Source organism: Nipponia nippon, unplaced genomic scaffold (genome assembly GCF_047370975.1).
Source record: "Nipponia nippon isolate SJK-2023a ecotype South Korea unplaced genomic scaffold, ASM4737097v1 scaffold_23, whole genome shotgun sequence".
Classification (NCBI taxonomy): Eukaryota; Metazoa; Chordata; class Aves; order Pelecaniformes; family Threskiornithidae; genus Nipponia; species Nipponia nippon.
In genome coordinates this window covers 6,627,737-6,650,937 of record NW_028262340.1, presented here as the reverse complement: position 1 = coordinate 6,650,937, position 23,201 = coordinate 6,627,737, and the positions used below count along the sequence as shown (strand labels likewise).

At 61.0% G+C, this 23,201-nt stretch overlaps 2 protein-coding genes across 13 annotated transcripts in view; both read right to left on the bottom strand.

Moving 5' to 3' along the window:
- Positions 1–23,201, bottom strand: part of MACF1 (microtubule actin crosslinking factor 1) — a 142,047-nt gene that overhangs the window by 99,523 nt on the left and 19,323 nt on the right. For 9 of the 12 annotated variants that reach the window (XM_087760691.1, XM_087760698.1, XM_087760694.1 and 6 more), the window contains exons 1-5: positions 19,023–19,140; positions 11,096–11,157; positions 9,856–9,945; positions 7,076–7,153; positions 5,194–5,286 (exon numbers count right to left, since the gene is read on the bottom strand). In XM_087760691.1, coding sequence (XP_087616817.1) covers positions 5,194–5,286; positions 7,076–7,153; positions 9,856–9,945; positions 11,096–11,157; positions 19,023–19,125 — 426 coding nt within the window. In that variant the 5' untranslated portion in view covers positions 19,126–19,140. Of the gene's footprint in view, positions 1–5,193; positions 5,287–7,075; positions 7,154–9,855; positions 9,946–11,095; positions 11,158–14,263; positions 14,352–19,022; positions 19,141–23,201 lie in introns of those variants that run through there. The other 3 variants (XM_087760700.1, XM_087760693.1, XM_087760695.1) reach the window with 2 other exon arrangements.
- Positions 328–5,167, bottom strand: LOC148055393 (uncharacterized). Its single transcript, XM_087760720.1, has one exon. The coding sequence runs from the start codon at positions 2,810–2,812 to the stop codon at positions 1,361–1,363; it is 1,452 nt and encodes a 483-aa protein (XP_087616846.1). The 5' UTR covers positions 2,813–5,167; the 3' UTR covers positions 328–1,360.

Here is a 23,201-nt window from a genome sequence, read left to right as displayed (position 1 = left end):
AAAACGCACGTGTCTCCGCATGCCAGCATATTTCTGACTGGCATGGCCTCCTCCTCGCCCATCCCCCCCCCAGCTCCCCAATTAGTACAATTACCTCCCCTTAATTAAGGGGCAGACAAAGGGGAGGACGCGAGCCTCGCGTATCTTCTGGGGTCCCTCTGGAAAGGCAATGCGGGCTGTTTGCTCGCTGGATTCCTCCTCCCGGCACTGCAGGGAGAAGGTGTGCCAGGACCCAGCCCCACCCGCCGCCCCTCCGAGCCCCCTCCGCCCTGAAAACACCCAATTGCTTTATTCCCCCCCAAAACACAGCCGGTTGGGTGCTGGCATTGCACGGGTCCCAGCTGCCAGAGATCCCTTTGCAGGCAGGTGTCAGGGACCTGCAGGATTAGCCGCCTCTCCCGCCGGCGGGGAGGATGCTGCCGAGCTCGGCATGGGGAGCGGCGGTGTAATTGGTATGCTGCAGCTCACCTCCCTCTCCCGAGCCTGATACTCTCATCACACACAAAACTGCTCTTTGTCAGCCGCTGCCACACCGCCGGCACTGCCTTTAACTCCTCCAGCCCCGGGGCTGGGTTTCCTTAAGGATGCCGGGACCCGGCAGCAGAGCCAGGATGGATAGGGAGATGCACTGGGCGAGCAGCAGGATGGGACCCTCCATGCCTGCCGGGAGCAGGGAGGGACCCACAAACCTGCCCAGCACCCCCTTATTGATTACCTGACAGCTCTTAATTAAGAGCAGAATGAAACCTTCTGCAAACCCACCCATCGGCTGTGCCCCACCTGGGCTCTCCAGCACTGCTGCCCATCGGGGAGCTCCTCGCAGCACCCAGCTCAGATAAATCCTTTATTTTTAATCGTTCACACACAGCACCGGGGTTCTCCAACCACTGGGCCTCTCCCCAAAGGCACCCTTGCAGGAGACCCTCCTAGAGATGTGCTTACAGAGGCGCAGGATGCGGCACCAGCTCCACCCTCCTTTCTTCACATGCCTGTGTCAGGACAAAGATTTAGGGAGGCACCGGCGAGAAGAGAGAGCAGAAACTCGCAGGACCCGGGGCCAGCCCCTTCCAAACCCTTCCAACATCAGCCTTGCACATCAAGCAACTGGTGGCAGGACGCTGAAGGCCGGAGGGTGGCTGTGACACCGGTCCCAACCCGGCAAAGGTATCGGGGGCCACAGCCCCTTTCCTGCCCCTCCAACCTCGTGCAGAGCTTGGCCAAACCCAAGGGTGCCTTCAGCCCGCCCTGTCAGCCCCAAAGAGCGACCTCCAAACAGCAACGATGGGCTCCCAAAGCAAACACAGCCCCGTTCCCTCCTCTTCCTCTTGGAGCACCCTCGGAGCAGGCAGAGCCTCCACGTTCACCCGCTGCCGCCCGCCTGGAAGCTGCGTGCGGGCAGCAGAAAGGGGACACCCCGAACTCGCACCCGACCCAGCAGCCCCGATGGCACGCGTGCCACCACCGACAGCAAGCGCGCTGCCAACAGCAAACACAACAGCACCGAGAGCCCGTGTGAGTGCCGGCCGCACCCACGGCTCCGGCGAGAGCCGCTCTCTGGCCGCCCGTGCCGGGAGCAAAGTACAGGACAGGGTGATCCCCGGGGGATGCTTTCCCGGCAGAGATGTTCATAGGGGAAAAGGCTCTGGGAGCTTTCTGCACCAGAGTCCTCCCGCCTGCGCTCAGGACGAGGTTGCACCTTGCCCAGATGCGCATCCCCAGGGGCCACCGGGATCTGGGGTGCACTGAACCGGGTCCCCCACCCTGCTTCAAAAAGGGGGTGAGGGTACATGCAGACACTGACCATTCCTCCGTCCGTCCCTGAGCTCCCCCTCCGAGCCCAGCCCTCCGCAGCGAGCCTGCAGCCGCCTTCAGAGGGAGACGCCGCTGTCCCACCAGCTCCAGTGCCCTTGGCCGGCCGGCGTGCCGGGTCACTGCCGTACCCCGAGGAGCTCCGGGCTGCGCCGCCGCTGCGCCCGCTGAAGGAGGACGGGCTGCGGGAGGCCGGCAGTCCATGCCCATCTCCCTCCCTGGCCTGAGATGATGGCAACCCTGAGGTTCTCCCCATGCTGGGGTTTTCTAGCTGATCCACCATGGGGGACAGCGTAGACAGCTCCGAAACGGTGCCTGGCTCTGCCACAGAGGAGCAGGTCCACGCGACGCTGGAGCTGGGATCGTTGCTGCCTCCTCTCCCCCAGGCATCCAGGGCGCTGCTGGCCCCCAGCTCCCAGCTCTTCGCTGGCTCCTTGCCGGACACGGCACTCACCGGGGACAGGAGCCCCTCCACACGGCCATCGGTCCCCCCGCGCAGGGGCAGCAGCACGGCCCGGCGGCTGCCCGCACCGCTCCTCTGCAGCTCAACCAGCCGGCTCACCGCCTTCTCGCAGTCCTTCTCGGCCGGGTTCTCCAGCAAGCGGGCGATGACAGTGGTGCCTTCCTCCGGGGAAGCCCCCACCGCACCCAGCCGCCGGGGTTCCAGCACCAGGCGAGCTTTCTGCACCTCCCCCTGAAACCGCTCCTTCACCTGCACGATGAGCCCGGGGTGCAGGGCCACCGGGTTGGGGTCCCCCCCGTGATGCCGGCTCCCAGCAGGCTCCTCTCCTCCCTCCTGCTGGGGGGATACCTTCGACTTCGGCACCTCCTCATCCTCAGCGACCTCCAGGGCCGGGGGCTCCCCCTGTGGGGCTGCCTCCGGCATCGCTCTCCTCTTCCCCCTCCGTCTCCGTTTAAAGCGGACCCTTTTTTTGGGAGACAGGGGTGCCTTTCCCGCAGCTTTTTCCTTCGGCTCTTTAACACAGCCCAGAGAATTCCCCATCTCCTCCTCGGTGCCGGCAGCAACGCAGCTAAGCGAGTCGCCGGCTCCCAAATAAATCCCGAGCCGGGCTTCATCGGATCAAACGCACGCCGTACACCGTGCCGCGGACTGGCCCTCGCCTCCGCTCCCCCCCGCCAGCCCTGCCGCCGCCGCTCCAGACAGCCATCTTACAGCCTGGGCGCTGCGAGAAGACAAATTCAAAGCATCTCACTGCAGTTCAGAAATCACTTGACCTAAAAGCAGAGGGAGCGGGGATTGGCTGCGGCGTCCTTCTCTCCAAATATGAGGTAATTGGAGCACGGCCCTCGCCAACACAAACAGGGAGCAGGAATCAGGCAGCGGAGCGGGGAGGGGGAGGAGGAGAGGCTGGGGAGGTGGGGGAGATAAAAAACACAAAACCCGGAGAAGGTTGGCAAAGGTAGCATAAAGGAAGGGGTGGGAAAGAAATGGGGGAAAAAAAAAAAAGCAGGGAGGAGTCAGAGCGGCTCTGCATGCACGCCAACGGGGACGCGGAGCCGTCGCGCCGGCTCCCGCAGGGGTGTTTCTCTCCAATTCCGGAGGTTAGCTCCTTAATTCTCAATGCTGAGAGCCCCAAGAGCCCGGCTCATATGCCCACCCTCCTGCCAGGCTCACCCAGCTCGGGGCACGGAGGGGCAGCCCAAGGTGCCCTGGGGAGCCGGCATCGCTTCAGGGAGCCGCAGTCGCGGGGTCCCACCAGGCTACGACAGCGCTGATCCTCCCGTCCCAGTCCGGCCCCATGTCCTGCCTCTCTCCTGCAGCTCCTGCCCCAAACTCCACCGAGGGCAGAGGTTTGAGGAACATGCAGCACCCTGACTCCTCTCGCCAGCTCGGAGGGACCAGAGGAGGGGAACACACGCCAAAAGCAGGGACAAGACAGAAAACAGGGAGCAGGGGGCACTGGCCCACCCCGAACCCCTCCCCAGGGCTCTCCCAGCCGCCTGCCCCCAGGCAGCGGCACTGGGACAGGGGAGATTAAGAGGTTGACAATGGAGCTACCACCGCAGAAAAAATCCCCTTAGCGCAGGCGGGGAAAGGACGCGCAGGCTCGCCGGTACCAGCCCAGCTCCCCTGGGGGCCCCCCCACGTCACCCGCCCTGTTCCCCACGGCAGGGTGGCAGTGTCCCCTCCTAGTTGGGTGCAGAGGCGATCCAGGAGCTCCTGCCTGGGCTCTGCCGTCCCCTCTCTGGTCCCCTGCAGCAGAGCACGCACCAGAGCAGGGCCACCCCGAGGACAGCGGGGACAGGATGCCACCAGCCAGGGCCCCACCAGAGACGACGGTGACTCATCAGCATCCAAACCCTCCTCGACCCTGGCTGCTTCGCAGGGCCAAAACACCAGCAGAGCGCCTCAGCAGCAGCCTTACACCCAATTTATCCCCGTGCTCCCCCCCAAAGCCTCTTCCCGAGAAATACAGGTCAGGAGGGGCTCACCCAGCGCATGGGGCCAGCCTGGCTGCGCTGGCACGGGGCACACGCATGGCCCAGGCGAGGGGGCAGCTCCCCGGGGCATTGCCCACTCATCCTCCAAAAATGAAAAGCTTCCTTACGAGGTCTCAAAGCCAGCGCTAGTCTCGCCTGAGAGACACCAGCAGGGATACGGCAGGGAGCCGGGACGCGGCAGCTCCCAGGGGTTCAGTCCCGCGGCGGTGGCGGTGACGGCCCCAGAGATAATGTCACATCGCTAACAAGCTGCTGGCAGCAGCACCACTGAGCAAGCCCCATGTGGCAATGCCATGGTGGCATTAGGGGCCACGTGTCGTCCCCCTGAGGGCATCAAAGCTACAACCAGACAATCTGAGGCTATCAAAGACCCGAGACCCTGTTTTGCAAGAGCATCTATAGGACACGATTGCTGGAGACGGTCCTAAGTGCGTTCCCCAGCACCCCAGCTGGGCCAGAGAGCTCCTCCCATCCCTGTCCTGAACCGCTGTCGCACAGCTGACATTAAAAGATCCCATGGCTGTGCCGACCACCCAAAGGGCTGGGAATGCCTTGGGATAACAGCCCTGCACGGGCACGAGCTCAGCCTGTCCCCTCCGCGGCCCCCTCCAAATTTGCTCTTCTCCTCCAGAGACTCAGCTGAGCAAACAGCTCCCGCCAGCAACCCTGGTGCCAACTGGGAGGCCACCGCACACAACCCATCATTAATGATTTCATTATGTAAATGATGAGAAAAGGGCGTTGCTATTCCCCGACACCGGTCTCCATGACACTGCAACGTGTGTTGATCCTCCAGACCGATCTGCGTGCCGGCATCGCCACAAAACGCGTGCACGCAGAGACAGACGCCAGCGCCCTGGGGAGACAACGTGCTCCCACCGTCCGCCCCGTGTCCTTCAGCAAGAAGCTCTCATGACCTACCTGGAAGTGGAGGATGATCGTCCATATGAGCCCCAGGGTGAGCTTGGGGTTGCCGTCTGTAATGTCATCATTGCGAATGTTCACCAGTTTCACCTGAAAGAGAAGCAACAGAGTCAAAGCTCCCCATCAGCCTCACCCAGAGAGCGTGGGGGGACGTGTCCCTGACCACGCCGTCCCCAGGGCCACACCAAAACGCTCCGGCAGGGAGGGAGTGGACACGCGTGACCCCAGCGCTTCCCAAAGAAGTGGCGAGGCCACCCCATGCTCCTGCTCAGGGATGGGGAAGGAAGGATTTTTCACATCTCTAGCACACTCTATCTAGAAATGCTTTCCCAGCACTTAATGGCTTTATTTCAGCTCACATGGAGAAGTGCCTCGTCCCCAAAGCCCTGAGCGCTAGTGCATAATTTAATAGCTACAGACCAGAGCATGGTTAAAAGAGGACGGCCGAGCTTTATTAACCCCCTCCTGGGTTCAAAACCAAGCTGCTAATCAATCAGCCCTAACAAAGGCAGAAGCGCCAGCGCTGCCCTCACTGAGGGCCCTTCCCCAGCACCCACCGAAAGCCCCTGTCCCGGCAGACTCCGGCCCCACGCAGTCCCAGAGCTGCTCCCTCCCAGCTGCTTTGCTCTAGGGCTGGTTTAAATGCATGTGCAGTCCCTGAACCCCATGGAGATGCCTGCAGCACCAGGAGCACCAGCCTCAGCGCTTCCAGCAGATGCAAACCGGAGCGGTGCTGCCCGGCTGCTGCTCCTGCTCTCCTTGCAGCCGCCCTCCCGGGAGCCACCACGTTCTTTGGGCTCTCCTCCCCTGGTGGGCTCCCCACGGGGGTGTCCCCGCTCCCCAACACTCAAGGAGACCTCACAATCTCTAGCAGGAGCATCTGGGGTAAGATGTCCCAGCAAGGCCGCTGTCACCAGGCCATCACACTTCAAAGGAAAAAGCTGTTTCATCCAAGTAGAGAAACAAGCTCCCAAGAGCCCTCGGCAAAATGTCTCTATCGAGGGGCCGGGGAGGAGGAGGGGAGCGGCTCGCCCTCCCTGGAGTGGGGCACGTGCTCAAATTTATTCAGTGCCCTCAGGCCAGCAGAGAGAGAAAAATCTCTGCTTCAGCATGAACTGGTACAATTTATCATCGTCTTGGCGTTATCCGAGGAGCATCACGGCGGGGAGACCTGACCCAACAGGCGGAACAGGACACCCGGCTGCGGGGGTTTCACCTGCAGAGCCAACAAGTTTCGGGATGCATCCCACTGCTCCGGGCGGGATCTGCCCAGGGGTGTGGAGGATCCCTGGTCTCTGCCAGCTGCACAGGCACTGCGGGGCCAGCACCTCCCAAAAGCTCGGCAGAGGGAGCCTGTCCTCAAAAAGCCAAAGGGCGATGTTGCCCTGGGCAGTACGTCCGTGCTGCTGTCCGGAGGGGCGATGCCGCACACAGCCACGCGGCTGTGCGAGCACCGAGGCCGTGGCTGCATGGGGCTGAGCAGGACCCAGCTACCCCATCTCCCCTGAAGCTGGTGGGAAGGCACGGACGTGCCACAGCCGCCCGTCCCTGCCGCCGCGATCTGCCGGGAAGCCCTGCGTGAGGCTTTCGGGGTGCAGAAGTGACTGTCTGTGACATTTGAAAACCCTTTCCCAGAACTGGAGTCTGATCCTTCATTTTGATACTGGTTTTTGTGCTGCATGGGCGGTTCTGAGAGGACACAACGCCTATGGGGAAAAGTCCCCTGACAGCCGTCCTCAACCAGCACCGGCACCGCGGGGTCGGGCACACCCCAGCACAGGCTGATGCTGCTTCTCGACACCCTTCCCAAGCCCCGACCAGGAGAAAGAACTGCAAAGAACCCAGCTCTACTTCTGGATGAGCCTAAATCAGCCCTTACCTGTCGCTGCTTCAGGAAATCCAGGGCAATCTGCACGTTCTGCAGCCGGTGGAAACGCATCCGCCCCTTCTCACGCGGCTGCAAGAGAGAGGCGGCAGCGTCAGGTCAGGCTCGCGGGGCCGGGCCAGCAGCACCCCACATGCACAGCCACCCCCCACATGCCCCCGGGAGCCGCCCGGGGCAGCCCCCCACACTCAGCGTGCTGGTGTGACCCCCCGTGCACTCCATCCACCCTGCTCTATCTTCTTTGCTCTGGAGGCAAATAAAGTCATTGCTACGCACGATCCTGCTGAAAGAGGGCAAAAAGCCCACGGAGGTGGGAAGACCCTGAGATCTCGACCTCCTCTGAGTGCCAGGAGACCCCAAGGGTCCATATCCAGGCTCTGAGCCGGGCGCTGCACGGCTGCCAGCAGCAGGCAGGATTGGCTCAGCCTCTAGATCCCAGGGCAGGATCTCACCCATCCCATGGTCAGCCAGACAAACTGGGAAGAGGGCTCAGCAGAGAGATTCACCCAAGCGGGTAGGGAGTCCGACCCGTCCAGGTGGAAGCAGAGCAGATCTGCTCCACAGCAGGATGTGAGGACCCGGGCAGGGACCGGCTGCGGGTCCCCACTGATGGCAGAGAAACCCCGACCTCGGCACCGGCCCCTGCAGACCCGGCTCAGCTCCTCCCGTGTGCGGGCAGGGGCCGCTGCTCCAGGTGCCATCTCTGAACTCGTTGGGAGGGGAGATATGAGACGCCCTGGGCTGTGCTCATCGCCGCTGCCGCAAGCAGGGGATTTTCCGAGGTTCCCGGCAGCTGAGTCGTGGCCCAGGGAAAGAGCAGGGGAAGGGCTGGGTGCGCAGCTCCAACCTCCGCACAGGAGCCCGGCCAGCTGGCGTGGGATGCTGGGTCTGCTCCGAATCAGCAGGAGGGGGAGGATCAACGCCCAAATCCCAATCTGGGCCTCAACAGGAGGTGCCACCAGGGTGCTCTGACCCGCAAGGACACCTCTGAGGCACCTTCCTTCCCCAGCCTGAAAGGGAAGAGCCATCGCTGCAGGGGGAACGTCTCCACGGCTGCAGGGGACCGGAGCTCCTCCTGCGCTGCTCCAGGAGGGAGGTGACACCGTGTGCAAGGGATTCGTCACCCAGAGCAAGGGGGCTGGAAAACACACCTTCTCTTGCACCTCAGCAAGGTTTTGGGGTCCAGCCCCTCTGGGGTAACCCTCAGCTGGGGCCGCACTGTGCTTGCTCCCACCTCCACTCACATGCACGGGGTTGCCAGTCGTGGCCCGGACCCCACGGTGGCACCAGCCCCACAAGAAGGTGCCCGTGCCCAGAGCCTGTCCATGCAGTGCGAGGTGAGCAGCCGTCACCGCAGCCCCCCAAGGGGGCCCGGCCAGGAGCAGCGTGCAGGACCCGCGTCCCTGTCCCCTCCCGCCCCGTGGCGGGGACACATGCTGTCACACCAGGTGGGTGGCGTGCCCTGCCCGCAGGCCGACACCGCAATGCACGCGCAGATAATCCAGTTAACGTGAACACAGCCCGCTAACAAGGACCGTGGCACCGGGTGCCTCTCCGCTCTTACAGCTTCCCCTCCGCAGACCCTCGCTCGGGGCGCGTTGGGTGGGTTTTACCAAAAACCCCGGCTAAAACCACACAGAGGAGAAGGTCGGAGCCCCCGGAGATGCTGGGCTGCACTGGACTATCTGACGGCACTCCAGTGTCCGCCAGGGATAGGCTGCGGCCGGGGCCAACTCAACCTACTTCTTCATCATCATCATCTTCCTCCTCACGCTCTTCACTGCTTGCACGGCACCAGGCCGGCGCTCTCACCAGGCGAAGGCTCCTCTGAGCTGGCGGCTCTATTTGCTAACGAGGACGGGAGGGACAGCGGCGATGGGAGGGTGACACAACAGGGAGACAGAATGGAAACCAAAATGCAACACCCAGGTAAAAGGAAAAACAAAAGAGTGGGGATGAAGGCGGCTGGATCTCCGGCACACCCCGGGCTCGAGCACGGAAGTTTTCCCTGCCTTTGAAAGCCGAAGTGAAGAGAAGGAAACTGTCTGGATCACAAATAGCTCGATCCAATTTTTCAGCCCCCACAAAAACTGATTTGGCATCTTGGGAGGGTAACGGAGGGAGTTGGGAGATCTTTGCCCAGATCCTATTTTAGGGGAAAACTAAAATAATTCCTGCTGTGCTACCCTGCTGCAGCATTCAGGATCTTCCCAGAGCTGAGTGAATGTGTCAGTCTGAGAAGGAGGAGGAGGAGGAGGAGGAAGGAGGGGGACTCTACGATGCTCAAGATGCAGGAAGAGGTTTGCATGCCACCAACTGCTACAAACCCAGCTCGTGAAGAGCCGAGCACGGGGCAGGAGCGAGGAGCGTGCCCTCCGCCAAATCTGAGCTAAGCTGCTGGGCACGCTCTCACAGAAACAGTTGTAGTCCAAGCCACTATTATCCGTTATTTTAAATATGGAGCCAAATCTAGAAGATGAAGGTGTGTAAGCTTTCACAAAAAGAGGGCTCTACCCAGGGCACCATAACCTTTAATCACTCGCTTTGGTGGTATCCAAGAGACCAGCCTGGGGAGCGCAGGGTTGAGTGAAAATAAATAAAATAATAATAAATAATAATAGTAATAATAATAAAAGAAACAACGACAGACATTCGAAAACAAAACTACGGCATAAGAAATGACAGCTGATGGCTGGGAGCAGAGGGGAGCAGGGGGAGGACGGAGAGGGGCTCAGGGCGGGCAGCAGCGTCGCGTCCCGGCCGTGGGGACTTACCAGCTTCACTCCCGACAGCACCTCCAGGAGGGAGATGAGGTTGTGGCCATCTCGCAAGTCTTCGTAGAGGTCGTTGATGTGCTTGCGCACCTGCGGAGAGCCGGGGAGGAAAAGCCATCAGATCCACGCGTCTCCTGCGCCCTCCCGCTGCTTGCAAGAGCGCGGGAGGAAGGCAGCCGCATCTGCAAGCAGACGTCTCCCTCCAAGCCGCGGGCATTTAAAAAGGTTATTTCAGAATTATCGCTAAGGAAAGCAGCCTCCCGTTTCCCAAATGACCTGGCAAAAGCTGCTGCCAACGTTACGCATGAAAGCAAACTGTTAAACCATCCGTACTCCAGGCAATCCAGGAATATCACTCTCAGACCTCTGCAGAAAGGGCAGCTGAGTCCTGAAGCATTGGTTTAATTGCTTACGCTACCTTACAGCGTCTCCCAAAACACGGCACCCAGCTGCCATCCGAGAGCAGAGGGGGTTTCTGCGGGGCAGCGCGGCTGCGAGAGCAGGCTGACCGCAGGCAGCCTCCGTACCCGCTCTTCCCCCAGACCTCACCCTGGGGCTTTACTCAGCTGGGAAACCCCAGATGTTTTCCCACAGCAGCCTCAAGCAGGTGGCCTCAAGATTTTTCTTTTTTCCCTCCTTTGTAAGATTTAGAAAGTAGCCAAAAGCTTGACACAGAGGTCTGCAAAGCTGGCAGGAAAATACAGCTGACACCTAATGCCCAAATGACTTTTTTTTTTTTCCAAATGGAGAATTAATTAAAAAACACCTGGCATTAACCAAGAAAAGCAGGAGGCACCTTGCAGTGCGACGTTAATCCTGCTTAGCTACTTATGGCTGGGAGCATCTCCCTTCACGTGCTCTGGGGCTCCTCTCCGCGCAGGAGCATCCCTCGAAAGACAAAAAAAAGCCGGGATCCCCTCCTTCACCCCAGCCGCCCGCAGCCCCAGGCGGGAGGATGCACGAGCTTCGCGTTAAAGCAAGAACTGGGTGCAGAGGAGGCAAATGCAGTAAAAAGGGCTGGGTGGTGATGTTACAGTGCCCTCCAAAGGCACCGGCACATTTCCACCGCAACCGTCTCTGCTCTCAGTACAGACGCGTACGAACACTCAAATCCAGTGCAAAAATTCCCAGACAAAAAAAAAAAAATATTTTAAAAAGGTATTTATCTGCCAGCCCTGAGCCAGAACCAACAGACAGACGGTCATTTAACCAGCTTTATAATAAAATACATGACTCTTACCTTCATCAAGTGTTTATTGACCCATTTAGTGAAGGTTTTCTTTTGGACTCTGTCCCGTTCATCTGTCAAAAGAAGACAAAGGCGGCTCTCGGTCAGTGTTTCTCATGCAGAAACTCAAATGACTTTGAAATGAGGGGAAGAGACAGAGGAATCGCCGCCGGTGCCAGGACCGCCGGACGGATCCTGCACCCGCAGGGGAACAGAGGCTGCTTATTCACGGGTTAGTGCAGGACGGGGCCGTTCACGTGGCTCCGACGTCTCGCTTGGGCAGGGAGGTAGGAGCATCTGCACAGCTAGAACCGAATACACCGCTTTTTTGGGGGAGAATAGTGTTATTCGAATAAAAGCACCGTGGATGATTGGGATGGGTATAGCTGCAGCCGGCAGCGGCAACCGAACCCCCAAAATGTGTCCCCCCCGGCCAGGACCTCCGTGCCTCCTTGTCCCCCTCAGGGAGGGAGGTGGGGTTTGCCCGAGCCCCCCCGCTTTAGGAGGGTGTCCCCCTCCCCTGCCCGCTCCCGACAGGCTTTAACGCATTATATAAACCCCACAGATGTCCCGTAACGGGCCTCTGCCGGGCACTAGCAGCGGGTGCAATTAGCAGCTTATTCTGTCGCTGTATTTTTGGTTCATTGGATTGTCAGGATTTAACGTTTATTTCTGTCCCGCGGCTCAGCCGAGGGTGCCCTGGCCAGACGTGGGGGGCTCTGAACACCGGCAGGACAGGGTGACAACGCGGGTCCCGTCCCCCGGAGGTCCCAGTCCCAGGGAGCAGCGGGAGCGGCCACCAGTCCCATGGGGTGACGGGACGGGCGATTCGTGGCGATGCCAAACAGCAACGTGGGATGGGGGAGCTGTCGGCAGGCTTTGCCTTGCCCGTTCTCGGCGCAAAAAATAACATCACATGAAAAACAAAGGCAGACAAGGCGAAAGGAGAGGGCGTGAGACGGGGCCACACCGCTACAGGGTCCCACAGGGGGCCCCGCTCAGCCCCCACCTCCCCACGCCTGGGCAGCGGGGAGGGCTCAGGGCAACCCCGGCAGCCAGTCCTGTGCCAAACGGGCTCGCCTGGTTTTAACAACATCATCTCGGAGGAAAAGAGAGTGCCTCGGTACCGACCCATGGCACGCGACTCCAAGCTCCCGAGAGCTGCCACATCCAGGCCAGGGGTCCCTGGGATAGAGTGGGAAAGGCCAAGCCCTGCTACCCTAAGACACCCCTTTGACATCTGGTGGCCTTCTACGACGGGGTTACAGCGTCGGTGGATAAGGGAAGGGCAGCTGACGTCATCAACCTGGACTTGCGCAAAGCATTTGACGCTGTCCCGCACGACATCCTGGTCTCTAAATTGGAGAGGCACGGATTTGATGGATGGACCACTCGGTGGATAAGGAATTGGCTGGATGGTCGCACTCAAAGAGTTGCGGTCAACAGCTCAATGCCCAAGTGGAGACCAGTGACGAGTGGCGTTTCTCAGGGGTCGGTACGGGGGCCGGCGCCGTTTAACAGCTTTGTCAGGGACGTGGATGGTGGGATTGAGCGCACCCTCGGCAGGTTTGCCGATGACACCGAGCTGCGTGGTGCGGTCAACACGCTGGAGGGCAGGGATGCCATCCAAAGGGACCCTGACGGGCTGGAGAGGTGGGCCCGTGTGAACCTCATGAAGTTCAACAAGGCCAAGTGCAAGGTCCTGCACATGGGTCAGGGCAATCCCAAGCACAAGTACAGGCTGGGCAGAGAATGGATTGAGACCAGCCCTGAGGAGAAGGACTTGGGGGTGTTGGTTAATGAGAAGCTCAACATGACCTGGCAACGTGCGCTCGCAGCCCAGAAAGCCAACAGTATCCTGGGCTGCATCCAAAGCAGCGTGGCCAGCAGGTCGAGGGAGGGGATTCTCCTCCTCTACTCCGCTCTCGTGAGACCCCACCTGGAGCACTGCGTCCAGCTCTGGGGTCCCCAACATAAGAAGGACATGGACCTGTTGGAGCAGGTCCAGAGGAGGGCCACTAAGATGATCAGAGGGCTGGAGCACCTCTCCTGTGAAGGCAGGCTGAGCGTTGGGGTTGTTCAGCTGGGAGAAGAGAAGGCTCCAGGGAGACCTTATAGCAGCCGGCCAGTACCTGAAGGGAGCCTGCGAGAAAGCTGGAGAGGGGCTTTTTACAAGGGCAGGTAGCGACAGGACAAGGGGTGATGGCTTTAAACTGAAAGAGGGGAGATTTAGATGAGATCTAAGGAAGAAATTCTTCATGCTGAGGGTGGTGAGGCACTGGCACAGGTTGCCCAGAGAAGTGGATGCCCCATCCCTGGCAGTGTTCAAGGCCAGGCTGGATGGGGCTTTGAGCAACCTGGCCTAGTGGAAGGTGTCCTTGCCCACAGCAGGGGGTTGGAACCAGAGGATCTTTAAGGTCCCTTCCAACCCAAACCATCCTGTGATTCTACGACATCACGGTCCACCAGGCAGAAGCACCCCTTGCTTTGGTTTTAAGCCAAAAATCAAGAAAAGGGAGAAAACCAGCATCTCTCAGCCCAGGCTCCCCAGCCACGCTGCGTGTCCTGCCCGCATGGCCCCATAGCCCCCCTCCCGGGGTGGGGGGTCACTGGGGGGTCCCTGCACCGGCCAGGCAGCCACGGCTCCAGGGGCCCTCAGGAAAACCTCCCTCCCCACGTCTCAAATCCAGGCAGATTTGAAAGCACCATCTAACATCGCTCCTCATCCACCCCACGGCTTCCCCCATCCGAAAGCACCGCAGTAAAACACGTGGCACACCACTGGCACATCACCTCCCCTGCGTCCCGCTCTGTCCCCCGGCCAAGGCACACAACCAGGTGCTGACAACTATCCGCCGGTTGAACTTCGGCTGCCCTCGCTCCCTGCCCCACCAGGCTCTGGCTCCGGCATGGCTTCCCAGGACGATGTGGCCAAGCCACGGAGCCGCCACCTGGCACCACCGGCCGCCGCCTGCAATAGGAAGCTGCGTCACCCCCACGTGTTTTTAGGGACCTTTCCTTCACCCGATCCCCCCCAGAGTCGCGGTGCTGGGTCCCTTCCCAACCCTGGCATTAATTCGGGGTGGATAAAGCTTGAGCCGTACCCCAGCCACGGCGCAGTGCCGGCAGCACGGTGGGGGCTGCCTGCAGGCTGGGAAGGAGAAGGCGGTGGGTACTAACCGATGCAGCACATCCGGCACACCAGGCAGGCACGCAGCCGCCTCCCCTCCCCGAAGAGATGCCGCTCCTCCATCGCCTGAGCCCGGGATGGGGAGCGTTGGGTCCCAGCAAAGCAGTGGCTGCCTCCCAGCTCCTGGGGAAGGGTCTTCTGGCGGCACCACCCACTTGCTGACCTTGGCCCCAAGGGGTGCGGGTGGGTGACTTCTCAGCCGCAGCTCCTCCCAACTGCATCACTTCCTACACCCGCTGCCCCCGGCACGGGCACCGGCCGTTCCTCCTCCGGGGCATCGCCACAAACCCTGCCGCAACGTCAACAGCTGCTTCACCTGCTCTTCCCTTGCTCCTCACCCTTCTCTGGGTGCTCCCAGCCGAGGGTGCCGCCGGCGTGGCAGCTCCGTGCCAGCAAAACCCTGTCCCATGGTCCCAATGGCCAGCAAAGCTGCTGGGAAAGCTCCCAGCGAGGAAGAGGAGAGCTGCTCCCTCCTGCAAGTGAGCAAGAGGCGGTGCAGAGCGCGGTGCAGCTCCCGGCAGCAGCAGCAGCAAGCTGGCGGGCTGGGGGTGCGGACGCAGGCTCACCCCGTGGAGCCGGGCACTGCCCCGCTGGCAGGCTCTTGGCTTGTTTTTCCTCGTCTTGTTTTCCAGTTAATTGCACTGGGGACGGGAAGGACAATGCCAGGCTGTTCTCTCCGCTCCCGCCTGCATGCCCAAAGCTTCTTCCCAAGTCATTTCCCGGGTCCGAAATGCTGGAGCCGGGACCCAGCCGCAGCCCCGCTCGGCACGCGGGGAGATAACGGGGGCCTCCTTATCACCACCTCTCTTCCTTTTCTTCTAAATATAATCCCTCTGCAGACCTTCTGCCGGCAGGAGCCCCGCCGCCCCGGCCGGGAGGGCGAGAGGAGCCGAGCTGCTGCCGGGGAAAGGCGGGAGCGTGTCCCCGAGCATCGCAGGGAGCACACAGGGACAGGGGCGCGTCACCGAGTCCCACACGGAAGGTCTGCAGCGAGGCACCTCCGACGCCGGACCTGGGGGGTACCCGTGGGCCAGCGGCTCCTCGGCACGCTCCCTCTTCTCATCTCCTGCAGAAATGGGGTTTTTTCTTCCTTTTTTTTTTGCCCCTTCTCCCCACCTTTCGGTGGTTCTCTAACCAGATTACACTTCTCCACCCTGCACCCACGCTATCGTCTGAGCTAATAATAATGCACAGTTACTGCTTACTAACAATATTAAGGCGTTGCAAGCTTATCTCTCCCTGGCTAATCTTTTCCAGAGTCACCCTGATAAGCAACTTGTTGTAACTCCCCCATGCTTGTCCTCTCCCCTGTCTAGCAGGGGTTCGCTGGCCCCAGCCACTGAGAACCACCCTGTCACCAGCCAGGGACAGGGAGCAGAGGCGATGGCCCGGGCAGCAGGCAGGCAGGCAGGCAGGCAGGGCACGGCCAGCAGGAAGGTTACAGCGGCTAGAAGAAATCTGCACCCCTCCGAAGACAAGCCAGCGGCAGGCAAGGGCAGGAGAGGCTGACTGCGGAGCCTCGGGTCCCCTCGCACGCAGGACATGGAGCAAAGGCTGGTGGCAGTGACGCAGGGAACATCGCCGGCAAACGGAAACCCTGCTGCCAGCACCAGTGAAAACCCCAGTCCTTAAGTGGCCACACCTGTGTGCCACGCATCCATCCGATGGCTTCCAGCACCGCTGATGCTATCAGAGCCGCATGCTTCCAGCTGCAAAGTGCTTTCATGTTGCTGCTTTCCCAAGACAGGTGAGACTCGCATGGAGGCAAAAACCTGGACAAGCCAGGCAACAACGCAGCCGGAGCCCAGCTGAGCCACAGCCGTGCTGTCCCTGTCCCCATCGCTGCCCAGGCAGAGCCCAGCCCCAGGGCACAGGGACCACTGTGGGACAGCCCGGGAGCGCTCCGAGACCCGTCCCGGCTGCTCCCCGGAGCAAGCAAGGAGCAGGGTCCAGCTACCTGCATCTCAGCTGCCGGCACCTCAGGCCCAAACCTCTGCAGGACCACGCACGCTGTTTAATTCCCTCCCCACCTCCTCTCCCCCCATTGCACGTCAGAGCGCAGTCCACCGCATCCCCAGAAACAGGGATCCCAAAGGCACCGGCGCGCTGTCTGCTCTCCCCCACAGCAGTGTGGATCCTCCACGGAGGGGCCAGAAGCAGCAAGGACCACGAAGCAGAGGCGACTGCCTGAGAGGGAGGTGGGTTTTGGGGTTTTCCCCACTGCTACTGGTCCCCCAGGCAAACCCAGCTAGCGAGGGGGAATGGGGAAAACCATCCTGCTCCATAGCTGGTTTCCAGCAAACTTGAAACCGGGGGCATCAGCTGAGTGTGGGAAGAAAAACTCCCACTCACCATCCTGCTGGACCCCAGGGCCCCCAGGCACTTGCCATCGTCACGGGGAGGGCTCCCATGCACGGGGTGCTGGAGACCCTCCCAGCACCACCCCAACACCAAGTACAGACATTTCCCCCCTCCCCGTTTGCCTGCAGCAGCCTCCGTCCTGGCAGCCTGCCTGTCCCCAGCAGCTCCCAACACGCCCAGCCAGGAGCTGCCGCTCCCCCCAGGATCTCTCCTCCACCACGGCTGGCCTCGCTCGCTGTCAGACTCCATCACCATTCACCTCCTCCTGCCTCGGGCTGCTGCTGTGAGAGCCAGTCCCAGCCCCGGGCGCCGGCGGGACGGAGGGTGCCTGGCCAGGGACCCTCCCTAACCCTAACCCTAACCCTGGCCAGGCACCCTCCGTCCCACCAGCGCTGGGACCGGGCTCTCGTGCTCCCCCAGGACGGCCCTTTGCCATCCCTGGGAGGTAGCACGGGATTTCAGTGTCCCCCACTGGCTCCTTCAGCCTCTCCTGCTGGAATAAAGCCTGGAAGCGGCTCCCAAGCTTTCCCCTCCTGCTCATTAATTCCTGCTAAAGCCGAAGGAACACAGGAGACGTCAGATGGGGCACTGCACGGGATGAGCTCGCAGAGATCTTGGGGACATCGCCGAGCCCACGGTCAACATGAAAGCAGCTCTGTGCATTAAACAGCAAGAGCCAGCCTTGGGGTGAAGGAGGGTTTTGTTATGTATAAGTGTCTAGAAACAAATTTTGAAAGCATTGAAACCCATCGCTTCCACTTTGAACTCCTTTGAGGCAAGCAAAGAATGGGAATGCACTTTTTTTTTTTATCGTGGTACTTTTAAGATGGGGGATATGCAAAAAATCCGGCTGGCTGAGGAGCACAAGGTATTTAAAATGTGCTGGCTGCCAACTCGCGGGCTGACATAATCCATCATGACAGCAGAGCCGACTGGGCAGGATTTACAGAGCCTTTCGAAACAGGGAGAAGAAACGGCGCCTGATTCACCCTGGAAGAATGCACGAGAGATACCTGCAGTGGAAAACCATCCAGCACCTGGATATTTAATGAGGGAGACACCTGAGAAGCGGTGATGCAAAGGAGACCCGGGTGGATGCTCGGCAGAGCTGGACGAGCATCGCAGGGGTTACTGGTGCAGCAAAACCTGCTACGAGATGACCCTCGTCTTCCAGGATGCTGCGCCCGTGGGGCGGGTATTACCTGACCTTTACCAGGAAGGAGTGATGAAGGAAAACATATATTGAATATACTTGCTGCTTGCGACACTTGCACCAGGACTTTTTCCAAAAGGGACGGATTTCTGTAGGACGAAGCAGCGGGTCGGCGCGGTACGGGGGTGAGGAGCTGGGAGGAGACAGTCACACCGGGAAGCGGCCAGGAGGTCCCTGGATGGAGCCGAGCACAACACTGCCCGAACACCGAGATTAATTAAGCGGACGGGGACGGCGGGTCCACAGGAGGAATTGCAGCAAGGCTGGGTTTAGTGGGTAACAGGGCACGTTTCTGCACATTTGTGCAACTCAGTCTCAATATCTCTCTCCCAATAGTTTTGGGGGAGGAAGAAGCATATTCCACGAGCAATATTTGGGGACAAGTCCCTGTGCGCTGCCCGGGCTCCGTGGTCCCGCTCCTTCGCGTAGAAAAAGTGAAAGAAAAGGGGGAATTGGTCACGGATACAGGGAAAAGGCCCCATGCGGAGGAATGGGAGAGAACAAGCCCTGCTGGAAAAAAAGAGGGAGGAATCAAAACAAACAAATCCCAGGAGGAAAAGGTCGGGACGGAGAAGGAGCTACTGAGTCCTTGCCCGGGACCCGGAGCTATCGCACGTCCCTGTAACGAATCCTCGCCCTCCTCGGGCGGTGGTCATGTGCAAGCCCTATTTTGGGAAACTGAGGCAGGGTCAGCCCCAGCTGCTCAGCAAGCCGGTGCCAGCGCCGGGAGGAGCTCCCAGGACCATGTCTTGCCGCTGCCGGTGGCTAACCGAGACGCTGCTGCCACGGCGAGGGGAGGGAGGGACGCCCGCCTGCGCCGGGGCAGGAGCCGGGAGGCAGAACACCAGCCACGTGTCGCAGGCTTGTGCCGAGACAAAAAGCAGCCTCGTCCCCAGCGAGACACCCCCATCCCAGTCGCTCCCACCCCCCACATGCACCAGGAACGGGTGGCGAGACCAAATTTAGGCACCAAAACCTCTGCCACCCCCCCCGACATGGGGACCAGGGCAGCTGTGCCGGGAAGATCTCTGTCACTGCATCCTCCTCCCCACCGGCCATGTCCGTCCCTACCCGTGCCGCTGCCGCGGCTCTTGGGGAGGGAAAACAAGCTGTGACCCTCACCAGCAGCACGCCGGCCATCTTAGCGCCTCTCCCCCCACGGGGGCCGCCCCTACCTTGTCTGCTCCTGCTCCTCCAGTACAGGACGCCGGCGATGCCCAGGACGTGGCTCAAGACAAAGGCAGCGGGCGGCAGATAGGAGCTCTCCGAAAGAGGCATTGTCCCCTAATCCCAGCCCGCTATCCCGAGCCCAGCTCCGAATTTCCTTCTCCTGAAGCTGCCGCTGTCGGAGCCTGGCATTGCTGGGAGGGCGAGGGGACGGGGGACGCTGAGCCGCTGCCTGCAGAAACTTCCGAAACTTCCTGCCTGCACCTCTGCCTCCAGCTGGCTGCACACCCGGAGCTGGCAGGGCGCAGGGAGAGCCAGCGTCGCCAGGACGGGACCAGGGAGATTTGGGAGCTCGCGGGGGGGCGGGTGCAGGGAGAAAGCGAGCGTCAGGCCGGCTCAAACATCTTTCCTCGGTGTTCACGCAGCCAAACTTTTTCGTCCCCCCCCCGGTCTGGGGGGAGAGACGTCATCTCCTCAATTTCCATTCCCAGCCCGGCTGGAACGTCGGCTGCGGCTGCAGTGGCCACGGTGAGGGGGATCGGCGGGAGCAGCTGCCGTGCCGGCATCACCGCGATGCCCCGCTCTTCTTGGGGGGCTCAGGAGCAGCACAAAATCTTGCCCACCCCAGCGGGTGACAGCCGGCAGCCCGGCCCAGCGTCCCCTGCCCGCAGACTGCCCGGCGATGCCAACACACCGAGGGCAGCCAGGATGAAGGGGGGAGCAGCTGGGAGATGCAGGCAGCACTTCGGTAGCATTCAAGTGGCAGCAGGCAGCTGCCTGCTGGGGGCTTGGTACCCCGGGCTGGACCCAGCACCAGTCTGCTCGCAGGAGACCCTCTGCCCAGCAAGAGGGGCAAAAACAAAGGCGACCAAATTTGGGCTTCTGGGAATCGGGTACCCCAAGCGCGTTTCCCTCGCCCTCCCTGGATGCCCAGAGATAAATGCATTGATTGCCACGGGGAAACACCCACAAACGATGCTCTAACACGAAAAGCAAAGGTTCCTCCACCTCCCGCTCCTTCCTGCGGCTGAGTGCCGCGCTCGCCACCAGCATCACATCGTGCACAGTGAGACTTTGCAGCCCAACCCTATTTACTAATGGTTAGCGCCGTGCTCGGCGTTACTCTGGGAGTTTCGCTTTTTCAGAACCGTTTCCGGCAGCGGAGGCACAGAAACGGCACAGGGAGACCGAGAGCAGCAAGCCCTGCCGCGGCACAGCCGTTACGTCCCCTGGCCCATTTGCCGTTGTAACCACAAGCAAACTGGGTGGAGAGGCTCCTTACAAAGCCTGTTTTGCTTTCAGAGCCCATCATGTGCCGGGTCCCCCCACCAGCTCCCAGAGGAAGAAACTTGCTCTTGGATAGAAAGCTGTACAGAACTGAATGCTCGGTTTTTGCCTTTACCTTCCCAGAAGGGCTCGGACAAGAGAGGGTTGTTCTGCTACCGGTGCTCGGCAGCGAAGGGGAAAGCCGTTAAGGCGAGGACGGCACGCCGCAGCCCAGGGCCGCAGACCTGCAAAACCTCAGCACGGCTCAGGCTTTGCTGACAGAGAGAGCCGGGAGCCCAGGCTCGCCGGTGGCCAGCGCCGGACCGGCTGCCATCCAGCAGCACCCGCTCCGCAGCATGGGACAGTGAAACCACACGAGGTCTGGGGTGCCGGCCAGATACAAGCAGAAATTTAAGTTATATTTATAACCCCTGAGGAGCTCCCCAAACCCAACAGCCACAAGCTGGCCAGGCCCACCAAGAAAACCATATCGAGCAAAACTCAATAGACTCAAACATTGCAGCACTCCACGGGGGACCCATGCCACCCATGACCTCCTAACACCCTTCAGGATAATGAGACAGGCGATAGAAAATACAGATAATTTACCTCGGGGCTCAGTGCTGTTGCAATGTATTTTCCAGAGCTTCAGCCCTGCCTGGATGAAAAATATCCCAGTATAGTTTTCATCTAAAGCGATCTGCTTTCTGGTAAGGCAGGGGAAGCATTGCAGGAGTCATGACCCACTGGCAGGCACAAGGCCACCATAAATGGCCCCAAGCGGGGCAGTTAGCGCCCTGCAAGGCAGGCGGCTGCGGCTGCTGGGGCTGGGATGTGCCGGCAGAAAAGGCTCCAGGAAGCAGGAGCTGGTTTTCCCCATCCCCTTGCCCCAGCTGCACCCATGGGGGCTCAGCCGCTCCTGTGCTTCCCGGGTGCTGCATGTGCAGAGGGGCCGATAAAACACACGGAGCACTGCCAGCTGCTCCAGCCGGACAAGCCTTCGGGCAAAAGGAACATACATATATATATATATAAAGTATATATAATCATATAGAAATATATGGGGGTTTAAATATATATATATATAAATACATATAAAACTAATGTATATTTACATATATAAATACATCCCTCCCCTGCACCAGGACACCCCAGGGACACTGGTGGTCCCCCACTTCATCCCACCCAGTTTAACGCTGTTCCCCCCCTTCCCTTCCGCGCTCCCCTTGCCGGCAGAGGCTCGGCACAAGCCGGCCCAGCCGCCTCTCGCCGCTGCAGGAAGCCGATAACGGCTGCAGCCCAGCCAGCGGCAGCAGAGCCAGGGTGCGGGGAGCCAACGGTGGGTTTCGGGGTGACCCCCCCGGGCTCTGGGGGACACCCAGCCCCGGATGCGGCCGCCGGCCCTGCTCCGCTCACCCGGGGGGAGCAGCCTGAGGCCACCCCCCCACCCTGCCATGGAAACCGCCCTGCGTACCCGAAACACAAACAGCTCATTTTAGTTCCTTGCAAGGCGGCTTTTTCAGCTTCAACCGTTGCCGCGACCCGGAAAGGAAAGGGGTGGGGAGAGGACACACATCTCCCGCCTGCGCAGGAATCTGGGGAGCGGAGAGGCCACGCCCCTGCCATGGGGAGTCCCCACCCTGCAGGGCACCCCCCCGCTTCCCGGGGTGCCCTGCGCAGCACCTTACAGCCCTGTGCATCACCCAAACTGGTGTCACCCCCATCGCTGCACCCGCTCCCCCCCAGCACCCTGCCTGGGTTTTAGGGTACCCCACGGGACGGCTCTGGGGACGCGGGCTGCCCTGGGCCCCCCTCGCTCCGGCCGTGCCTCTTGCTCGGAGCTGAGTCACCCTTGGCTCCAGCCAAGCGTTTTGTGGGGCCGATCCCCCCCCCGCCATGCGCCTCCCCGGTGAGTAATGCTCAGCCGACACGGCCCTGCTGCGGCTGCCGGCTCCGGCATCTCCTTATATGACTGGGGAAGCTGCCGGGCAGCGGCACACGGGAGCCAGGCACAGCCCACGCTTCCCCAGCACCACTCGTGGGGGGGAGGCACCCCGGCATCGGGGTGGGCGATGCTGCAGGGATGCTCCTCCGTCCCCCGGGTGCCCCGGCCTCCCGGGAGGCAGCCGAGGCCCCATGGCCTCCAGCCAGGGACACGTGTCCCAGCCCCGGGAGGTGGCAGCCAGGTGGCACTGTCGAAACGCTGAAGCGGGCATCACCGGATGGTGCTGGGGATGGCGGCCAGAGCCAGAGCTGGCCCCCAGCAGCACGGTACCTGGGTGAAGCGTCTCTCCAGGGCTCTGCCTGGACACCCCTGTGGCCACAGCAGGCTGGGGTGCTTGCCAGTGCCCCCCAAAGTCCCTCCCATCACCCGCAGCGGGCACCGCTGGACATGGAAGCGGCTGTGAGTGCACCAGGGAACCCTGTGGGGTTTTACTGAGGGGCTTCTCTGCCCCAAATGGGGAGTGGGGTCGCCCCACACCGGGCAGGGGACACCCCGCTCCCCATGGTGGGGAAAAGGGCTTGTCTGGCAGCGGTGCTGAGCACGCACAAACTCGTGACTGCAGTACAGGGCCCAGGTTTCCTGCCGTGCTTCCTCTGCGATGCTTTCCCCTTTCTGTTGTTTTTTCCTCCTTTCTGGGAGCTTCGAGGGCAAATCTCGGTCACTTAGGGCAGTGGCCAAGAATTGCTGAGGAGGGGAAGGAGGCTGTGGGTTTCTGGATCAGGGACGCCCCAGGTAAATTGCAGACGTGTCACCCGCTGCTCCCCGACGCGGCCCCAGGGGCAGGTCCCGCTCCAGAGGGGGCCAAGGAGCCCCGCTTGGCTCTGGCCTCTGCAGGGACTGGATGGGGGGCACAGTGCTCGAGCAAAGCCACTGCACCCCTAACCCCGAGCCGGGGGACCGAGCCAGTGCCCCACAC